The 23,352-nt window shown below is 38.0% G+C and overlaps 1 protein-coding gene across 1 annotated transcript in view; it reads right to left on the bottom strand.

Moving 5' to 3' along the window:
- unc5a (unc-5 netrin receptor A) overlaps positions 1 to 23,352 on the bottom strand; it is a 183,618-nt gene that overhangs the window by 1,117 nt on the left and 159,149 nt on the right. The window contains exons 8-14 of the mRNA XM_081383127.1: positions 22,946 to 23,245; positions 21,368 to 21,455; positions 20,673 to 20,841; positions 16,499 to 16,732; positions 7,579 to 7,728; positions 4,258 to 4,422; positions 1,945 to 2,123 (exon numbers count right to left, since the gene is read on the bottom strand). Of these exons, the coding sequence (XP_081239253.1) occupies positions 1,945 to 2,123; positions 4,258 to 4,422; positions 7,579 to 7,728; positions 16,499 to 16,732; positions 20,673 to 20,841; positions 21,368 to 21,455; positions 22,946 to 23,245 (1,285 nt within the window). The remainder of the gene's footprint in view (positions 1 to 1,944; positions 2,124 to 4,257; positions 4,423 to 7,578; positions 7,729 to 16,498; positions 16,733 to 20,672; positions 20,842 to 21,367; positions 21,456 to 22,945; positions 23,246 to 23,352) is intronic.

Raw genomic sequence — 23,352 nt, 5'->3', positions numbered from 1 at the left:
GATGGGGAATTGCTTCATTTGGACGATGGGGAATTGTTTTAATTTGGACTCTGTGCATGCTCTTTGAGACAGTGACCACAGACCTGCATGATAAGACTGTCAGACAAGAACGGTTTGACCTAAAAATATCCAAATTGAAACTACTGCGGAAAAAAAGACACCTACATCTTGGATGCCCTTGAGGTAAGCTAAAACATACCAAAATTCAATTTCAAAGTGAACTATCCCTTTAAGAATTTAGCAGACACTTTTATCCAAAGCGATTTATAAAAAAAGTGGCAAGTCTTAAGTCTTACATTTAATTTTCCTTTATACATTTTAATTGAAACATTTGGCTGAACTTTAACTGTAATTAAAGTTAATATAGGATTTGTTGAACTTTTTTCCTCATCAAAATTAGTTTGAGACCAAACAATAATTGGGGGAAAAGGTAACACTTCACAATAAGGTTCCATTAGTTAACTGCATTAGTTAACATGAACTGACAATGAAAATTCTTCATTTCAACATTTAATAATACATTATTACATTCAAATGTATCTGGTAATATTATTCTATAGACTTCAGGCATGTTGAACAGTTGTATTTTTATTAACTAATTTAAACAAAGATTAATAAACACTATAACAAATGTATTGCACATTGTTAATTCATGTTAGTTCATGCATTAAAAAAAAAAAAAAAACTCATTGGAATGGACAAAATATTAATATTTAAATTGTAAAGTACAACTGTAAGCAGGATAGCATTTTGTTGTACTAAACTGAATATCCAAATTGAACACACCAATGAAAACCATTGTTAATAATAGGCTGTGTATTCTAAACTGTTAATTCTAATTAGTTAATTCTATAACCTGGACATTTCTTTGTGAGATAGCCTTCTGTTTTTCCTTTAGAACCAGATATAATAGAAACTAAATTGGAAATACAATGAATTTGCTTCAAAATTTGCTTTCATTGTAAAAAGCTAATCAGGATTGACGTGGAGTCATAAGTTATTATTCCCTGAAATAACATAAAAAGCTTCACTTGCATTGTAAACTAATATATCAACCTCACTGTCACTCCATTCTCCAAGCGAGAGTAGAAAATCTATGTGCTGGAGATAGTTACTCCACAGAGGAATATAAAACAATATTTTCCTCCTCTTCTCCATTCCAATATACTAAACCAATGAGCGAATGCTCAGTTCATCAGAACACATGCTTTGTTAACTCCTGAACTAAAGCAGCCCTGTATTTTCATTTGATGAATTATCTTCTGTGGGTCTCAGTCCTCTAAAAGGGTAAAACCCAGGTTGCATGTGACCTTTTCCATTGACCAGGCTGAACCTTTCGGATCAAAGCTAATCAATAAGAACAAAGCAACCCCTTTTTGCAGCGTATTAGATGTTGCGAGATGCATCTCCCGAAAGAAGCTGAAGTGGTTGTTCGATCTAACAGCCTTTTTCTGGACCTCAAATGCCTGGGGCTTTAAGTGTTGTTTTCTGTATGCGCTCTGTTCTCAGCGAGAAAAGGTTTACAGTCGGGGGGGGTTGCATTCTCTAGTAGTGCTTTTCTACTTATTAGTATAGCTATTAGTAGGATTCTGCGCTTTTCCTTAACTAAGTAAATGAAAATTGATCGTGTTGGGCTAGTGTGCTAATTAAACACACACCACAACACTTCAAATTGTAATTAATTGGAGCAAGTAAACATTATTGGACAAATGAAGTCTGCCCATTATGCTCCATTACCTGGAGGAAGTTCACTGGGACAGTAATTAAATCACTGCCTTGCAATTTCCTGTAGAAGTCTGCGTTTAACATGCAAGTAAAGAACCGCACCGAGACATTCTGCTATATCGTAATATTTCGATAATATTTCCAAGACCAGAATCCTCAGATTTTGTTAACCAGGATCCATTTCCAAATCTTAGAGATGCTAAGAGATCCTATGTGTACCTGTCAAGCTTCAGTCTCTGGGCCAGTAGTCTCCAGTCTGCTCCGTTGGGACAGGGGGTGTCCAGACTGCTGCAGATCTTCTGTCGGATGAGATAAGGGATCTGGAATGCGCTCGGACCAGCCAGGGCAGGGGTGCAGTTGTCCATTAACAGGAAATCAGAGTCCAGAGGTCTGATGTCCTGGAGTCAAGAACAGTTCAACCTCATGTGTTACTCATTCTAAGTGTACAGGGATTTTTATCGGAAGATCTATGGTCTTTTGCAGGAGAATCGTTTAATAAAATCAGACTTTTAAAAGGTGTTTGAGAAATGGTTCAAATATGCATTATTACAGTTCAAGATTACACTTTATTTTGATGTTCCTCTTTATACATTTTGTTGTATAAAAAGTGTTGTACAAAAGTTAGGTTCCCACCTACATGTCAACTGACTTTCATTCGAGTATTAGTAGAGTATTAGCAGAATGTTAGGGTTCGGGAAAGTAGAATAAGTTGACATGTACTTGCAAAGTTACTCAGTCAGTAGTATGTCTGTTGGGGAGCATCAAAATAAAGTGTTATCAGATATTAAGCAGACAGTCTATTAATACTCTATTGAGAGTTAGTTGACATGTAGGTGCACCATTACTTTTAGTCAACAGAATATGAATCAAAATAAAGTGTTACTTAGGCATGTGCAGACCACAGTACAGTTTATTTAAGTTATATTCAATTCTAAATCCAAACTACAGTGGTGGGCAAAAGTTTGAATAAACCATCAAAACTTTATATAAAAAAAAAAATTATATATATATATATATATATATATATATATATATATATATATATATATATATATATATATATATATATATATATATATATATATATATATATATATATATATATACAGTACCAGTCAAAAGTTTGTAAACATTACTATTTTTAATGTTTTTGAAATAAGTCTCTTATGCTCATCAAGCCTGCAGTTAAAAAAAAACAAAAAAAACAAAAAACAAAAAAAAAACAGTAATATTACGAAATATTATTACAATTTAAAATAATGGTTCTCTTTTTTAATATACTTTAAAATATAATTTATTTTTGTGATGCAAAGCTGAATTTTCATCAGCAAGTACTCCAGTCTTTGGTGTCTTATGATCCTTCAGAAATCATTCTAATATGCTGATTTATGATCAATGTTGGAAACAGTTGTGCTGCTTAATATTTTTTTTTATAACCTGAGATACTTTTTTCAGGATTATTTGATGAATAAAAAGTTAAAAAGAACTGTATTTATTTAGAATAGAAATCTTTTGTAACAATATACACTACCGTTCAAAAGTTTGGGAACAATAACTTTTTTTTTTAAAGAAATTAGTACTTTAATTCAACAAGGATGCGTTAAATTGATAAAAGGTGATGGTAACGATTTATATTGTTAGAGATGTTTTTATTTTGAATAAATGCTGTTTTTATGAATAAATGCTGTTAACGTTTTACTCATCAATGAATCCTAAAAAAAGTATTCCGAAAAATATATTAAACAGCACAACTGTTTCCATCATTGATAATAACTGAGTATCAAATCATCATATTAGAATGATTCTGAAGGATCATAAGACACCAAAGACTGGAGTACTTGCTGATGAAAATTCAGCTTTGCATCACAAAAATAAATTACATTTTAAAATATATTAAAAAAGAGAACCATTATTTTAAATTGTAATAATATTTCATAATATTGCTGTTTTTTTTTTGTTTTTTTGTTTTTTTAACTGCAGGCTTGATGAGCATAAGAGACTTCTTTCAAAAACATTAAAAATAGTAATGTTTCCAAATATGAGGGAATAACAAAACATTAAACTTGGGTAAGGTATTTATCTGACAAAGGTACGACATAGTTATTAATATTTCGTTTGTTCTCTCATATTGGCATTTCTATGTTTGACAGCCTGGCCAAAAATGATGTCCACATAATGTGGCCTGTTTCATTGCAATATCACAAAAAAGGACTATGTATGTAAAAGGACTACAATATGCTAACAAAATGTAACAAATATCTTGAACACATTTTTTTATAATATTTGTATAAAGGGTGATGTTGTGAATTTTTCTAGGCCGGAATTCACTTTTGGCCACTACGGTAGGCCTAGTTGAGCTAGCTTTTGGAGAATGATTAAAAAGAATTGTTGGTGTGTGCATAATACAGCGCCAATTCATTTAAATCCAAAAATGCACTTCTCATTTTAAACTACATTCAAAAATCACAATACATCTCATCTAGCAGCTTTATAGTGGGGTAATACTACAGTCTGTACTGGTATATCAGTCACCTTTGAGATGTTGAAGTCCAGTGTGAAGCTCTGCCCCTCTCCTTCGACCTGCCACACACACAGCGTGCAGCTGAGATCACAGGTGCTCAGGCTCTGTCTCTCCAGTGTGAAGGTGCAGTGCAGGGTCCGCTGAGACCCGCTCCAGATGTGGTAGAATGGGATCTCCTAAAGGAAAAATAAAACAATCATATTGTTCATAATAATGTATCAGTTCTGAAATCTACTCTCAGTATCTATCTATCTATCGGGGTATAAACACGTAGCCACTAGTGCTCATTGAATACATGAGAGGTAAATATCAGATGAAACAACAAATATTCCAAGGCACTCGCATGGTTAGGCATGAAAAGCCTTTAAAAAACTAGGCCAAACCATTAAAATTTGCATGCGCGTGCATCGTTGCTGTGTCAAGCTGAAACGCGTTGACCAACACTTTGAATGTTTTAGCACAGTATATTAAAGGATTTTTACGCCTAACCACTGTGCCTGGGAATTTTTGTTGTTTCAAACACACACACACATACATATACATATACATGTACATATATATATATATATATATATATATATATATATATATATATATACTGTGTATTTTATTTATATAACATATACTATATATTTATTTATATAACATATATACACTATATATATATGAAGAGTTCTCGTTTCTTACCTCACAAAATGCCGTCTGAAATTTTCTTCTAGATTGATAATTTTTATCCAGCTCGTATATTTAAGTTCAGTAATTTCATTTAAATGGCAATGAAAATTAATTATTAATTGTCATTTAAGTGAAATTACTGAACTTAAATATACAAGCTTGATAAAAATTTCATTCTAGAAGAAAATTTCAAATGGCACTTAACGGCTTTTGCATCTGAACTCTTCATATTATATATGTGTGTGTGTGTGTGTGTGTGTGTGTTTATATGTTATATTTATGTTATTTATTTTTTTGAGATAAGATACCATTAGATTTTCGCAACACAAGAAGTATGCAAAAGTTGCCTGATTTTGGCAACCTTTGGCAAACTTTGCATCTGACATAAACTTACAAGAACAATTCTGTCACTCGCTAGATAATACACAGCTTCCGTTGCATTAAAAGTTCTGCACTCGCAAACAATAGATCCAGCTGAATTTGACGGTCAGTCAAAGACACAGACAAAAGAAAAAAACACCTGGTGATTTATGATGCAGTGGCTGCCGGTGCAAGTCTATGAAAGCTTTTCTAAATCTATTGTAGTCGACATTTTCAAACAAAGCAGAAAAAAAAAATAGTTTCTTTGTCTCTGACAACGTCCTTAAAAGTGAATTGTTCACAACAGGGGATTTGGATTTAATTTATGAACGAGCACAATTCAGTAGCTAGAACAGATATGCCTGCATATCCACAGTCAAATAAAATAAGAACATGTATTAAAACAATACATTGCCTGTCAAACAAAACACGTTCAGAGCGTCAGTCTGATTTAACTAAATATTTAGCTTTATAATACGCTCGTCTCATATTGTCTTATTAATTGTGCAGAGCGACACAAAAACAAAGATAAGCACATGCTATTTAAGACTGCACATCAATCATGAACCAATCAAACAGCAAATCAATAAAAGCCTGCGTTATCAGAGAATATGCAGTACCTCAGTTTACTCTAATGGGGGAGCTGTTATACAGACTGTGGGGAAACCAAGCCAAGCAAAACACTTATATAAAAAATAGGGGATGTTCAGGTGAGAAAATGTTTCCTCTATGCACATTTGTGCTGTACCACTGTTAGCTGGCATCTTTAAATCCTCGGAGGAGCTTTTTACGCCAAGATTCCTCCAAAATCCAGAAACGCTCCTCCGAGGCCCATGCATGGATCCAGGAAGGGAAACACAGGAAAAATCAGGTGCTGCAGCCTTGAGAATTTACATATTGGTCTATATTTAATTTCCTCCACTGGGAGAGAGTCCTGAGATGGGCAGAGTGTTGAGGAAGACATATGGGAAAACTGCACTGCTCTCAATCCTTCTTTACCCAGGAAGCCGTTAACTCGTAGCCAAGGCCGTGCATGTTATTAAGAGCAGACGTTCTAGGGTCCCTGCTCGCCAATTCACCCTATAATGGGCTTCTTTAGCATCCCCGCACGTTCAGAAATACTCTAATGAGGCGAAACCAAAGAAATTTCCAATTACAGCAATCCGAAGGACATACCAGATCACACACCCTGTTAGAAAGCTCAGAGCGGCCACAGAGCACACAAGCCCTTAAAATTCGCCCCCAAGAAAAATAACCTGGCTAGCTAACTCTAACTCACTCAATTAAGTTTGAAAAGACTTTGACAACAGAGAACAAAAAAACAAACACAACATTTGCAGTACGTTACAGATGCAAGCAGATAAAAATAGAGGGAAAACTGCACAAAGCAGAGTGGCAGAATAATGCCAGAACAATTTAGGTGGTTGCTACGTGTTCTGCATGGATGTTAGCAGGTTGCTAGGACTGGGAATGATTAATTCTTAAATATGAATTCAATTTATTTGCCTATTTATCGTGTTCAAGGCATCTTTTATATATATATATATATAAAATGTTTAATTAATACATTTAATATTTGAGGTTATGGGTTTTGAAAAACCACTAACCCCAAGTATAGGAGCGATAGCAATAAATACACTCACCCCATAAAACACCATTTAAGGGAGAGTTTTCTCAAAAATGAAAATTGTGTCATCATTTACTCACCCTCATGTTGTTCAAAACCCATAAGATCTTCAAAAGACGAAGGAAAAACATACAGAGCAGCAGCTTTCGCCATACGGCGTGAGTGTGTGTTAGAAATCAGGAATGGCGAGAGAACATTGCGCTTAGTACGTTTTTCGTCTTCATATTTGGGTCTTCAGCCGACAAAGCTTAAATCCCGTCTGGCTAGAGAGCTTCCAATAATGTTTACGCATTAAGTCAGTAGGCGGAGAGTAGGCGTCTTTTATGGCTGTCAGAACACATTTGATCACATGAGCGTCTACACTATGAAAGCAATCCGGTCAAATGTTCAAGAGTTCAAAAGTTCAAAAGTTTTAGACCCCGTTTACACCTGTATTTAGCGTCGCCCACTTGTGATCCGATCGGCCAAAACGCATCGTAATACCAGGTGTAAACAGGACCTTTTTAGTTCTCTGTTTTAAAATGGACAGACATAAACCAATCAGGTTTGATTAAAAATATCTTTATTTGTCTGAGTGTGTAGTTGATCACACATTTTTCATGTTTGAACGAACCATCCCTGCATTTCAAGAAGAGCTGCAAGAGAGAGAAGGCGTTGTATAGAAACCCACCTGATAGCCGGCGAGCAGTTTGCTCCTCCAGTGCGCCTGTGGCATGTCGTGAATTGAGAGGCGGAGGTTGTGGTAGCTGTCTTTGAAGAGCAGGACGTGAGGCTCGTCAATCAGTCGACCTCCCAGCTGACTTTCCATCTGCATCACCTCCTGTGGAGCAACACGGCACAGCACAGTCGGTCAGGCTACGGCCCTCATAACCCCGTTACTTTCCCCCTACGCTCCTTTAATGTCACGCCAAGGTCAAGGCAACTCTGGCAAATGCACTACAAATCCAAGGGTGCTGCAGTAATGAAGGTCTGGGATGAGCTATTCGTCAAGCGCTCATTGTTCGTGCATCAAAGATTCGCTTAATTTCATTTCTGCGGCTGTGCCAGGAGAAATTTGTACTCGCACGTCTAATGTTTTCGTCTCAGTGGGGTTGGTACGGCAAGGCCATTTGTTGCCATCAGAACAGCCATCTGGAATTAGGTAATAATATCCGCGCACATCCTGGCTGATCTATCAATTCTTTTTCAGGGCACATCTCTCATGCTAAAGCAGTGCGCAGAGCAGAGGTCTCTGAAAGCCGAAAGACTCCCATCAAAGACCTCTGCTCGCACAGAGGAACTACAGCTCAAACAATATGATGAATTGGACACCGAGGTTAGAGGACTGGCAGACCTTCCCAATCAGGATAGCAATCTTTCATAACACTCAAACTTACTAACAAAACAACAGCACAAGTGTAAGGACTAAAGGAACACGAAACAGGTGAAGCGTTCCTGAGGAGCGAGCTGCGGTGTCTATAAAAGAAAGGTACTTGAACGAACAGACAACAAATGAAGGAGAGAGATGGGGGGGGTGGGGGGTGCGGTAATTACCATATGTTTGATTCTTTTCTGTGTGATTGTGGATGCACATGAATTGTGTTTGAGAGCGCTTCTAATTAAGATGGAGAATCTCAGTGATTTTTATCTGCACATGAACGATTCAATTTTCTGCACTCTTTACCAAGTATCGGCAGGCCCAGTTTCAATTAAAATGGTATAGAACCTGTTAATTATTCATTTACAATACTTGCTGTACAAGTACCATATTATCTATCTATCTATCTATCTATCTGTCTATCTATCTATCTATCTATCTATCTATCTATCTATCTATCTATCTATCTATCTATCTATCTATCTATCTATCTATCTATCTATCTATCTATCTATCTATCTATCTATCTATCTATCTGTCTGTCTATCTATCTGTCTGTCTGTCTGTCTGTCTGTCTGTCTGTCTGTCTGTCTGTCTGTCTGTCTGTCTGTCTGTCTGTCTGTCTGTCTGTCTATCTACAGTATCTATCTATCTATCTGTCTGTCTATCTATCTACCTATCTACCTATCTATCTACCTATCTACCTATCTATCTATCTATCTATCTACCTATCTACCTATCTATCTATCTCAAATTTCGCTCACGTTGTTGAGCTTGTCACAATGCATTATGTCTGCCTTAGAATTGGTCCAGAACAAAGTATCTTACAAAAAGTTATTACAAAAAAGCTAAAACTAAAAATTCTAGACACAAGCTTTATCTCCTGTCCCAGTGCAAAACACCATTTTATCTTTTTACAGACCACAAATGCTTTCATGAGAGACAATGAAAGTAGTTTAAACCATTTTTATTATTAGAGCCAGAAAGTTAAGCTACAGTCTCTCTCTATAAGCACAGTAAAGATAGAGACGTTGTCGTCTTTCATGGTTAAGCGGCCCAGCCACAGAGGTGAATTTTAACCCAAAAGATTAGAGGTCAATGTTTATCTCATTCCATTAGGTCGTACGTCAGTCAATGGCCCTAAGTGCACTAGAATCTGAAGAGGAATATAATCTCTCCTTCACGACAAAAGACACTTTATTTAGACTACAAGCATCTAATTTTATGTTCTTGTCTTAAACACAATCACTCTATGGGCAGAAATTAGCATTGCAAATTACCACTTGCAGACTTTGATCCTGATTCTGACCTATCAGCACATCTAGCTGCCTAGTACTGGGAGACACAGAAGAGCTTGCCAATTATCCCATTATGAAGAACTAAGAGCATGCATACCAATGCAGACACAGTCCAGCCTGTGTCCACCCTACGTATATTAACAAGGCCAGCTCAAAATGATGAGCAGAAACATGTCAGTCTTGGCCCGCCGCTGCTGCATCCCAGCCAAGAACTGAGCTTGCCATTTGTGTGTTTGCTTTCAACATATGTCTCAGGCTGAGGGAATACTGGCCTTGTTTACACCCCATTGTCTTGTTAATAAATTGTCACAGAATTTCATTAAAACAATCAAACAATTCTTTCCTTCATTGCAAAAAGCACTGATATATATATATATATATATATATATATATATATAAGTACCTTAGAAACAATACACCATAGATCCTGTATTTGTATTGAAGTAAAAAAAAGTGGTAACAAAAAAGTCATTAAAATAAGAGGTAATAATAATAATAATAATAATAATAATAATTTATTTTTTTTACTTAATACAAAATGTGATGTATTTATACATGTAAAATACATGCAAAATAAATGTATTTATTTTTAAACAAACAAATTAAAAAAATGAATAATCAGAATGGCCAAAGAAACAAAAATAACTACTAAATTGTTTTGTTGATACTAAATTGACTAAATGGATTTTTTTCATGCCTGGGGCACCAAGATAGCCAGAAATGCCACAAGTTCCCCTTCAATAAAATAAAATAAATAAAATAAAAACAAGCAAACAAACAAATAAATAAGTGCAGGACATTCCAGAAACTGGCAGAAACTGCTCACCACAGTTGTTTTTAGTAAGGAGAGGTTTAAAGTTTATACATTGGGGAGACAAAGTGAAGTTCTCATGGATGAAGACAAGATGGTGATGACTTAGCCATATAAAATACTTCAGAATAAAAAGACTCTCTATTTTTTTGACAGTGTCTTTAGATATTAGACTTTAGAAAAAGTAGGACGAAGACCACCCTCTGACTTTTTCTTACTTACTAGAAAACCGAGAGCCGGAGCAAGAGAGGGTGAAAAAGAGCGTGAGGGAGCGATATAATACAAAAAAAGGAATGGAGAGGAGACAGAGGCAGCTTAACACTGGTGTCTTCGGGTCAGAAGAGTGGTAAGCTTTAGAGAGACAGATAACAGGATTACGGGAAGCATGGCCACAGTCCTCACGAGCCCACAAACCCTTCATCCTCGCAGGCCTGGACAGCTCCTGTGGTGTGCTGAGCCGGGCTCTGACGGACTAGTGCTGCACTCCATTTGGGAATACAAGAGACTCTTATATAGTTTATCTCCCCTCGCCGTCTTTGACAGAAGGAGGTTAGATGCTCAGCCACAACTCACATGCTACAAACGCTCCTCCGCCAAACACACACAAACAGAACATTTAAAAGCAATTCAGGCAAAAGGGCAATGTGTTTACAAAGTTCACGGTAACCCAAACTTCCATTAAGATAAATCACTAAATGCAACTCTCAGAAGATTGAACCATAGTGGTCAAAAGTTCAATTTGTATTTTATTCTTTGCTAGTGTGCTTTGGATAGTTGCTAAGACGTTGCTCTATGGTTGCTAGGATGATTTGCTGTTGCTATACTGTTCTGTTTTTTTGCTAGAATTTTGCAAAGTTTTTGCTATGGTGATTTGTGTGGTTGCAAAACTGAATGTGCGGTTAAAAAAACAAGTTATATATCCGAGTTTACCATTTACAGGTTTGTATGGGTCGTTGTTGATATGGGTCGTTATGAGCAAAAGCAATAATGATGCTTCCCTTGCACACTAATAAATCCCTTCAAGTAAATCTATCACAGAGCTATTAAAATAAAAAGATATTAAACGAATGCAGAGTGTGGTCTATCCATTTTGTCTCCATTGGCTTGCCAGTAATAGGATACAAGAAATAACCCATCATACCGTATAAAATTAAAATGAGCACGCCATAAATTAACAACCACTGAGACAAGTTTGTTACGCAACATCTTAAATCAGTGAACTAAATAAAAAGGCTTTGACTTTAATGACAGTATAGATCCGTTGTAATAGAAGATTTCTTTCAGTCTTTAACAACTTAATCTCAACTGTCTCACGGAGCATAAAGATATGATAGCTTAACAGAGTGACTGACATTGACTAATTTCCGCCTGGTATCTTCCACGACTTCTCAGCCGTGAGAAAACAGACCTTGCACTTTCTGAGCTGATGAGTAAGTCAGAAAAGTCAGAACAGAGATCTGAATGATGGAGGCAAACATTTCACAGATGTAAATCATCCAGACATATGTCTGTGAGTTTTCTCCAGCTGGTGACAAGGCTATTTTTCTCTTTTTCTCTCGCTCTCTCTCCCACCCAACACCTCAAACATTTCCTCCCTTGCCTCTTCTCTCTGATTAAAAACTAAAAATGCGAGCGACGTGCGAGCTGCTTTCCAAACAAGCATGCCAGAGAAACAAATTTGACAAATCAGAGCAACAGTAAGTAACACTGAGGCTTTCTTTCGTCGTCTCCTCTCGCATTGTCAAGTGAAATGTCTTGTTAAATGTTACGTCAGTGATCAAAGCCGTGCACCATTTTGGTTTCTCCCCTGTAGCATGAATGCAAAGCCATACGCACAAATTATGCTCAGACGTTAGACGAAAGGTCAAAGATGAGAACGCTCGCTCTCCCTCTCTCTCTATTTGTTTCTAGCCCAGTCAGCAGATAGAAAACACCAGACGTGGCTCCTCAGACATTTGGCTACTTGTCTGGAAGGTCTGGAGGGACAACAGAATATCACACAGCTCTTGATTAAATGTGAACATCATTTGGAAAGAGGCACCAAAGGTCATCGCTCATCCATCTCTGAAACGAGAGGATATTTTACAATCCACTGTCTGGTGACAAGCCTGATAAACCAGTGAACCCAAAATGTTCCTCTGCTGGTGCTTCGAACTTGCTTCGGAACATGTTGATGCTATAATGTGGCTCTTTCTGCAGTGGTTGCATACACTGCCAATCGTGATTTGTTGAAAGGTCAAGTGCTATGGTGAGATCACGTTAAGAATGAAAGGGAGCAGAGCAGTGGTGTAGTGGTTTGTTGCTCAGCCTGGCATAATAAGGTCAGGTTTACAGTTGGAGGTCAATAACTAACCACATTAAAGGAAGTGTCTCAAACAGGTCCTGTAGTAGAGCTTTAGGACGGTTGGCTATGACATGTCCAGCTACAGTAAAGCCAGCAGTGGAGGCACTTCTGTAACAGACCGTTGTACATTAAATATTCACAAACATATTGAACGCATCTCTGCTGAAATGTCACTGACTCCCAAATGTCATATTTGTGATTAAAGACAATGACATTATTTTAATGTGGTTTAATTGGGAGATTAAAGATTGCTGTTGATTTAGGCACAAGCAAAACAAACAGGAAAGAAATAGAGTGTTAGAGAAAGGAAAAAGTATTTGTATAGAGCGACAATTTCTTAGCTTAATGGAAGTGTGACAACCATCGGAAATAGCGGTATCTTATTCATTGGTGGCGCATTACTGTGTTTCAAAAGTAACGTAGTAGCCCAGCGGCAATCAAAATGCAATTAATATTCACCCAAGATGATGGTGGAGAAAGACACACACACACACAAAAACAATTCATCTTTGTCATGAACAACTCTTCTAATACTATGCTAATTCCGAAATCCTCTTCTGTTATCAGCAACGATTAGCATAATAATTCCATCACAATAAATCAGCCTCACATCTTTGAAGGAAAGTCAATCATGGACTTGGATGTAGTTCTCAGGGGGTGAAGCACCTGTTAGACCACAAACACACTCTACATGAGTTCACAAATGCTTGGCCAATGCATTGCAAGATTGTAAACACATTGATTTACATGCATTCTTGCATCAATGTGGCGGATAAAAACCCCTCAGTAATTAAAGCAGTTGACGTGAAAGGGAAAACTGGCCGTAGACTTTTTACGCTAAATTTTTACGTTTGTTTATAACATTTTTCAATAAAATGACATGTGAAACTGCTGACGTAGAAAGACTTTCTGCATTTTTGTTGCCAACCTTTTTGACCCCTGATTTTTTTCATGAACCTTCCAGTTGTTAGTGATTCCTGTATGAGGAGTTTAAGAAATATTTTTGTTGTGATTTGCCAAAGAACTGATTCAACTAAATGAACTATATGCAAGAAAAATATCTAGCCAAACAAGAAAAATGGTTCTACATTAATTCATTTAGCAAAGCAAAGAAACTTAAAAAAAAAGAAATGGTTCAGTAGTGCTGCAATTACAGAACACACTACAGGCATTTTTACTAAATTTAAAAATCGATATATCAAGGTTTAGCATGAAGCGTTTGCATTCACATACTTGCATAGAGTTTGCATCTGGCCTTAGGAACAAAAGGAACTTTTCATACTGACAAAGATCAGCATACAGTCTCCCCGCTAAACCCCCCTGTAAAAAACTCCCTGTCCTATGAGGACACTGTGGCTTACCACAACGGTCTGTGCATTTGAGGGAACTGAAAATGCAAATGGGGTGGATTCATGGAAAGCAGCTCTACACGAGAGCACTGCATGACTGAGTCTGTCCACGTATGGAGGTTCCCCTGGAGCGGCCCACACCTGATCAAAGGCAAGGTTAGTATGAAAGGAGGTCATGGGTGAAAAAGCATCTATATTGGCAGCTCAACACCCTGGCTATAGATAAAAGCACATCCATCATCCACACCTGCAATCATTAAACAACAGCAAGTGGTGTGAAATAAAGAAATACAAAAAATATAAAAAGGGCTTTTTTGGGGGGGCCAACAAATCATCACTTCAACACTTCACTTTAAAATGACAGAACAGTCAGCGTTCTCGTGAACCCTTCGGAGAGAATTGGAGAGGAGGTGCTCACATCCATCATAGGCTGGAGCACTTCTCATCTCTGCATGGCTAAGAGCTCATTTTAAACAAACTGGGCAAATTCCTGGCATCTCTTTCGCAATCTCTTTCCCCTGTCAGCCCACCCTAGCGGGGCCCAGCGGGCAGCTTTGGGTAAGGCAGGTCATTCTTTCTGGCAGGCTCTCAGAGGCTGGAGTGGGCAGAACAGGGAACGGGCCCTCTTGCTTTGACAGTGAGAGCCGAGCGGAGCTCAGGGGCCACGGCCAGAGTGTCTCTCCTTTTCATTTGCTAATTAAGGATGCAAATGAAATCTTAACAGTCTGCTCAGACGTGCTCCTCGAGGGAGGCTGCTTTGGCATTAGCTCTTGATTATTCCTGATCTGTTAGGAGGGGAGCAAAAAAGAAAGAATTTTTTTTAATGCGCTGACGAAAAGAAAAAGAAATATGTATATTTTTATACTACTATATATATATATATATATATATATATATATATATATATATATATATATATATATATAGTATATAAAAATATACATATTTCTTTTTCTTTTCGTCAGCGCATTAAAAAAAAATTCTTCTTAAAGAATTTTTCTTCTTAAAAACTTCTTAACAGCATTAAGAAGTTATTTTTTATAAATTCAGCTATTTTTTAGACTATATGTAAACATCTTTTATGTAAAATATCTTATTCAGGACAGTACTAAATTCTGGCGAGCCCTGGTTGAATGTGCATACATTTCACTAAAACTTTTTCTTAAAAACGCTAAAAAAGAATTTCTTTCGCAGAAAACAAAACATGCTCTTTTCCATGAATTTACATTAAATTGGCATTGAATCATCCTCCAATTTTATTTTTTCTGTGTTCCACAAAAAAAAAAAAAAGAGGAAACAATGAGGGTGAGTAAATGAGTAAATTAGGTGAGCTATTCCTATTATGCTGTTAGTCCTTTCGGCAGGGTAAAAAGGGACTGCGGTTAAGAGACAGAAGACAAATTTAGGTAAACTATTGAAGGGGAAATCTGGAATTCCTTGTCTCTTCAGTACATATACATATATACATATATATATATATATATCTTTTTGAGTGATTTGATGAGTGATTTACATATATGGTTGACAATCAAGTTATTAATGAATAATCAATATTTTTCCTTCTAAATATCAAAAGTTGAATGACTTCTCTAAGCTTATGAGATTCTACTTTGTTATAGAAGTTGCCAGTGTGATTACTGAAATGTTCTTTTCATGTATTCTCTACTGTCTGTATTTGATATCTGAAAATATCAAATATTTTTTCAAATATTATAGCAAATATATAAAATAAACCCGGCTTCCAGAAATGAATTATGGACTTCTTTAACGTGTCAATACATCCATCTGCTTTTCTAGGGCGCTCTGACAGGTATGGTCACAGGGGTCATGGAAGTCTATAGTTTAAGGGACCCTTTCTTTGTCAAAGCCTTACTTTCCAGTTAGACTTAAGTGTCCTCTCCTTGACAGAAAGAACATATCTAGATGTTTTGAGAATACTCTCCTCTTTATAGTTAGAGCCTTGCCAAATCCAACCTTGAAGAAGCTGTGTGTCGGTGTGTGTGTTAGTCTTTTTGGTTACAGGTTAAGGAACAACTGCATTATTGGAGATTGACTGACTGGCGCCCAGCAACCCAAATCTGCGACCTGGACGGTCACAACGTGCCTAACTGTATATGTGTGGAAAATTACTGTTTATCTATTTCTTAGACAATCAGAATCTGCAACCTGAAGCAAGGACGTAGCTTAGACCTTGGTGTAGGGTATAACTGCTGTGATCTTTGTAACTGGGCAGCCTACACACTCCTTGTGATTATTGAAGCTGACTTCTGCTGATGAAACTGCAAACTATCTTCAGTAAAAGTTTTCTTCAATGTATTATAATTCTGACTCTGGGTCTTCATTCATCATACTGTATCTCATTCTGGGTCTTTGACTGTGAATCCCCATAAACTATACAATTGGCATAATTACAAGTACATTTTGAATTCACCTTTAGTAGGTCCTGTGTGTCATCCATGCAGTAGATGCGGATGTTGTACTCCAGTGTGGAGCAGTAGGCGGGACCAAACAGCAGCAGTTTTAGGCGTTTAGCAGCCGCCATGCTGAGGGACTCCCCGACCAGAGCAAAGCGGCCCAGCTGCTCAGTGAACACCCGGCACGTCTCCGCCTCCAGCTGGCAGTAGTACGGCTCCGACACCACTTCCTCACCCAGCTGAAGTACATCCTGAGGAGCCAATGAGAAAATGACAGGGGTCAGAGGGGAGGGCAGAGAGCAACTGTGTCAGCGAAGTTATTGGAGAGATTGCCAACTCCTGCCCTGAGGATATTCAGTGTCAGATTGTAGATACAATGAAGTGACTAGGGTGAGAAGAAACTGAAAGATCTGCATAATGAACTGTGTTCTGTGCTCTAATGAGACACTAATAGCAGGAGTTCATCGTGAATCTTCACACATGGTAGTGCCAACTAAGAGATCAGAGCTTCTCTTTCTTTTCCTTACAAGCAGGGGGGGAAAGAAAATCTACAGCTCAGATTCTCATGAGAAGGAAAAAAGGAGCAATTAAAATAAATAAATACAAGCAAACAAAAAATTATGCATTTATTTCACTATTTCTGGTTTGTAAAGAGAAAATTTGATTTTTACATTTTACTACATTTGCTGGTTAATCTATTCATTTTCAACTGTAATAATATTTCACAATGTTACTGTATTTCTGATTAGCCTTAGAATGTACATACTACTCACTAAGGCTGTATTTATTTGACCAGAAATACAGCAATATTGTGAAATATTATTATAATTTAAAATGACTGTTTTCCATTCGAATATATTTTTAAATGTAATTTATTCCTGTTATGGCAAAGCTGAATTTTCATCATTATTACTCCAGTATCACATGATCCTTCAGAAATCATTCTAATGATGATTTGATGCACAAGAAACATTTATTATACCTTTATTATACTGTACTGCTTAATATTATTGTGGAAACCAAGATAATCTTTTTTATTTATGAATAGAAATTTCAAAAGAACAGCAATTACTTGAAATAGAAATCTTTTGTAACATTACAAATGCAATTACTGTTACTTTTGATCAATTAAATACACCCTTGCTGAATAACGTCTTTAAAAAGAATGGCATTAAAACATTTTTTTACCCCAAACTTTGAGTGGTATAGAATGGGGGGGGGGGGGAATGATAAATCAATAACTGCATGATTTATTCCTGGTTCAATTTATTTGAAGATTATTGTTAAATTACTTCATCCATTGCAAAGCCAAAACCAATCCTACTTCATTTTGCAACCCCATTGTTTTGTGTTAATCAATTAGTGACTTTGACAGTTTGAAGTGCTTCTCTACTAATAATCAAGAGAATAAACTAATTAACAGGTTGCCATGTGCAATATGGAGCTCGTCAGGGCATGGCAAGATAATTCCTTTAATTGGATGTACGAATCCTGACTGACATCAGAGATGTCTTCAAGTGTGCCTTGTATAGACTAATGCAAAGAAAATGTATTAAAATCACGAGTAAAGGCATTCTTGTCAGAAAACGTGACTCTAGCAAAGGCCAACACTATTGTGGAGGGAACATGCCGTTTTCCTCACAGTCTCCGGTCAGATGCAATCACATAATGGCTCCCCAGAGTGGCTTTAATTAGAGAAAAGGCAAGTGGGATATGTGGCGACAGAACCTTCTGCAGGAAGCTCATCAGAAAGATTCCTCACACACCGTCTCTCTCTTTTTCTCTCACTCACACCATTATCTAATCAAATACAGAGAGGCGGCCCTACTGTCATGCACCTCGGGATCTGGGCCAGGAAATTACATCAGGCAATCAATAAAATAAACCACTATCTTCATCAGTGAAATTAGTATTGGCACAAGCCGTTTTCTATTTGACCACAATGAAGTCTAATTTTTTTTCCCCATTATAATTTTTTTTTTCAAATGACTCAAAAAATCATCCTGCGGTTCGATAACGACACAGACTATATTTCATTCTCTTCTGCTCGCGTTTTGCTGATCTGCGTCCTCTGGAGAAATTAATTGCTGCGAGTCTGTCTGCCAAGGCTCCTTCCAGGACAAACTTCCCTGTGTTTTTTTCCTCTTTTGTCTGCTGTACCTGGCCAAGAACGGCGACCTGCCGCCGATGGGCTATATTTGGGGCAGGGGATGATTAAAAGTGCTGCTCTACCCTCTGTCTAAGACAGGCCTATTCATTCTACTGCCGCCCCATTGCTGCCACACCAAGGAGCCTGAATTATTTATGCACAGTATCAAACATGAAAGAAGACCTTCACTCTCTTCCTCCGCCCTTCCTTCCTAGGTTCCTCCTCTTCCTTGTCTCTGTGCCTGATATAACTCGCAACGACCCGGCGCGGTTCAGTGCAGATTTGGAAAAGCCATCAAGCATAATGAAGGACTCACCCTGGCTCAGTTTAAAGGTGGGTGCTGATGACCATGGGATGGAATGAGGTAGAGATCCATACAATTAAATGGAGATTAAATGTGAAGGTATGAGAGATAGGTGAAATGAGTGCGCTGATGGAGACACTTCAGGGCTTTATTGTCTGAGAGGCTATTTGAAATGATTATGACGATACAGCCCATTTGCCTCCATAAGATATTCAATTCAGCAGCAGGATGATGAGAGAGAAAGAGATGGGAAAGGGCAAAAAAGGTGAACGTAAAGCATGAGTTCCTCCTACATACAGTTCAAAACTAACGTATTTATTTATCTCCTGGAGCTGATGGAATTTGTTCCTGTAACTTCACATGTTGTCACCATGTGGGGTTGGTTTCACAGGAGAAACTTCTATGAAAGCGGGTAAATCTGCACAAGAATGTCAAATGTAATTGTGAGCACCCCCTGCATATTAAAATAAATTAAACTATATTTGAGTTGTTTTATTCCCAAGTACATTTTCTTTCCCAAACTACAAATCTCAATAGTCTACTGTAATGTAATCTATAGAAAAGTCATTAAAGGGGGGGTGAAATGCTATTTCATGCATACTGAGTTTTTTACACTGTTAAAGAGTTGGATTCCCATGCTAAACATGGACAAAGTTTCAAAAATTAAATTGTACGTTTGAAAGAGTATTTCTGTGCCAAAAATACTCCTTCCGGTTTGTCACAAGTTTTGGAAAGTTTTTTTCGAGTATGGACCTGTGTAACGTCAGATGGGGCGGAATTTCCTTACACGGGTCCTAAGGGCACTTCTCCCGGAAGGGCGCGCGCGCACCCGTAGGCCAGAGCAAGAGAGCGAAAGCAGTACGCCCATCAAAGCGCTGTGCTCGGCTTTAGGGAAGTCAATGTCACCAAAGATTCCCAAAGAACCCAGCGTTAAGGGACCAGTGGATGGAGTTTGTTTTTCCAGAGCATTAACGGAGTTGTGCAAGTGTTCTTGTTTGTTCCCTGCATTTCGACAATGATTGTTTTATAAACAAGGCCCAGTTCGACGCCGGATTTGCAGATCGTCTAATGCTTAAGGATCGAGCAGTCCCAACGATAAAGGTTCACGGTCGTGCGTTGGAACTGCAGGTGGTGAGTAAAACTGCTTCGAATGTTTGTGTGTTGTTACTAGCTCGGCGTGTAAGCACAGCTTTAGCTCCGCCCACACGGCACGCCTCCAGCCGCTCGTTTTTTTCCGGAAAGACTCGGTAAAGCCTATTTCTTTTATAAATATAATAAAAGTTAAGACTTTTTACAGATATGAAGGATGCAATACTACTCTATAGGTACTCAAGATTAACATGAGATTGACTGAAACTGAGTGTTTCACCCCCCCCCCCCCTTTAATGTAATGCAAAATAAATACATTTTTGAATAAGTATACATTATAACAGTAATTAAGAGATTGATTAATTGTATTGATTTTAAAATATTTTAATAGAAATATAATTAATAAAAAAAAAATAATTATAAAAGAATATATTACATACTAATTATAATTAGATTTTTCTCACATTATGGAAATGGCAATTAAGAGGGGAAATTAGATTTTTCCAGTGATTTGGGTGTGAAAAAATACCCGGACATTTCGACTCAAGGAAAACCTGCAGGGTTCAGACCTGCATCCTTTTAGTTATCAGCGCATATCTTTACCACTAAAGCTAAACATAAATGCAAGCAAACGCAAATGAACACTGACCTCCCACGTTCCCTCATATGACTGCTTCTTGAGACGGATGGCCCAGTTCTCCAGGCACGCATCAGAGCAATGGTCCATACTGAGGATGACCGGCCGGGTGAGCACCACACCGGGCGGTCCGCAGCTCACCACGGGGCTCAGCAATGTCTGACACCCAGCCAGGGGCAATCTGGAGGGAAGAAGAGGAGAACATGGTCAGGATTCAACCAAAGGGGTCTGGATGGATAGCCAATGTCAAGCACAGAGCAGACCCTTTAACAAGACGAGCTTCCACTATTAATCAGGGCTCTGGTGCTCTGATCTGACTTTTCACACTCTGCATTCAAGCACAGTAGGGAGCTGGTCTTGAACACCGCATGAATGCATGAGCAAAAAATAGCCAGACCGTTACCTGGTGCTTCACTCCGACAGGAAAATCTAAAACAGGAGAACATTTCCCTCGCTGCGGCCCATGGCTCATTTGCATATAACAGACAAGGCACACAACACATACACACAAGCTTTTGATATCTCAAGCTAGCATTAGTCATAAATCTGAGCAAACGGCTCAAACACACACACACACACACACGCCAGCATGTGGAGATTAACTTCAATTATTTTTGACGCTCTGTGACTGGGCTTTTTAAAATCTGATTCAAACTGTGCATTCTTTCTTTGTGAGGCAGATCCTCAGACGGGTTCCAGGGACCTACCTCATGTCTTCCTTCGTCTGAATGGTGAGATAAATCTCATAAATCTTCCCTCTGGGAATGGCCTCTGGCGGGATGAGCAGGCTGATTCCTAATGTAAATAGGAACAAAAGAGACAAAGTAGGATCATTTGTTCAATCTGAACGCCGCTTTTGTCACAGCTCACAGTGGGCCTTTATGTGACAAAAGAAAATGTGGTTAACACTAGTCCACAGTCAAGGTCAAAGATGTCATCTACCAGGTGTACCTTGAAAAACTCTTTCACTTTCTGTCCTGGAGATCAGAACAGAGACTGGAAGTGCCTACAGCTCCTGCTGTTTGTCCTGACATAATTACTTCTGTATATGAAATTAAATGCATAACGTGCACTTTTAGAAAAGGTATCATACATTTCACATTGGCAGCAAAATAATTAGAAATGATAAACCCTACATAGTCAAAAGTCTGTATTTTTCTGGTAAAAAAATCTCAAATAATTAATTGAAATGTAATTTGGATGGATGGTCGGCCCACTCTGGAAATAATGACAAAAAAAAAAAAATAAAAGGAAAAAGAAAATTTGTATAAAATAATTTTATGTGACTAAAATATTATTATATACTATAATAAATTCCCCTGCATCCAAACTAGATTATTATGGTGTCTAAAGAATATTACTATTGCACATAATTTGGGTTAGTGATTTGAACAAACCCTTTTCCCTAAATATTAAACTATAGTGTGTACCCCGCATAAAATGAAAAAACAAAAAACAAAAACAAAACAATTTATGAAATAAAATGAAATAATAAAATAAAATAAAAAGTTGCTCAGTGCTGCTATGCTTATAATTACTTCAGTTAAGAAGAGAAACTGTTTGGTCACCACTGGTATAGGGGATGCAATTATGCTGCCTTCGTTCTCAAAACAGCAGCGGATTACAGGTACAGTATCTCAATTTGGGCATTGTATTTTGAAGGACAATGTTCTTAGCCGAGGGAGCCCTGGTTATTTCATTTCCACTGCCTCGTGAGCTGTCTCTTTGACCGAGAGTGATTCATAATGTGACAGCCTGATGAACTCTCTGTCTGTGATTAAGGAGACTAATTGGTTTGAATATACTCTGGTGGTGTCCTTGGAGTGGATAGAGTTGCAGGCTCTATGAATGTGCACACTGCCTATCGGCTTACAGTGCCACGGCTGACAGCTAAGCCACTGGTTCGGCTCGCAGAAGGTGCAGCGAGGTATCCTTCAAAAAAAGAAAGGGAAAATAAAAAAGACGCTCCCCCAATTACAGCTATTTCCGTCGAAAAAAGAAAATGGTTGTCATTGTCATAACACAATCAGTGTATAAATGGAAGCACTTCTTTGCCCCCTCTGCCTTGTTCCTTGAAAAACGTCTTTAGAAGATGTTCGCATTCGCTTGTTCCCCAATTTACATAAAACTGCTTGGATTACCGTGTAATTGGATCACTTCACCCTTCCATTTTGGGCCATGTCAGTATAATAACATTGCAGTTAACAAAGCTCAGGAGTTCTTTCACAACACTCCTGACTAAACACATAAAACATTTTGCACAGTTTGCAGTCGTATAATCTTACCAGTGTTGGGGAGGGTTAGGCGGCCACCCAGGAAATTGAAAGTGCCGTAGGAGGTGTTGACGTTGTCTCTCGGTAGCGTTTTGAAATATGTCTGAGAGGAAAGGCGGTTCATGAAGTCGTTGGGGTCGCTTGGCAGTTTGCCGTTGTGCAGCGTGTGGGAGCCGTTGGGAAGGGGCTCCAGGAGGGGGCCGTTGCTCATGGAGAACTTCCCGGTGACTTCCTGTCGAGAACGTAGAGTTCCCTGGTAGCTAGTGGTGGTGGTGGTCAAATCAGGCTGGATGGTGAGCAAATGAGAGTTTTCTGTAGAAACAAAGAGAATGAAACGAGTGAAAAACCCTTCGAAAGGTCACGCTGGCTAAAAGTACACAGCTCAAATTGAAATTCAGTGCAAACGAACAAATCCATGG

This window comes from Scardinius erythrophthalmus, assembly GCF_964197995.2.
Source record: "Scardinius erythrophthalmus genome assembly, chromosome: 13".
NCBI classification, from domain to species: Eukaryota; Metazoa; Chordata; class Actinopteri; order Cypriniformes; family Leuciscidae; genus Scardinius; species Scardinius erythrophthalmus.
This window is presented reverse-complemented; position numbering and strand designations above follow the sequence as displayed.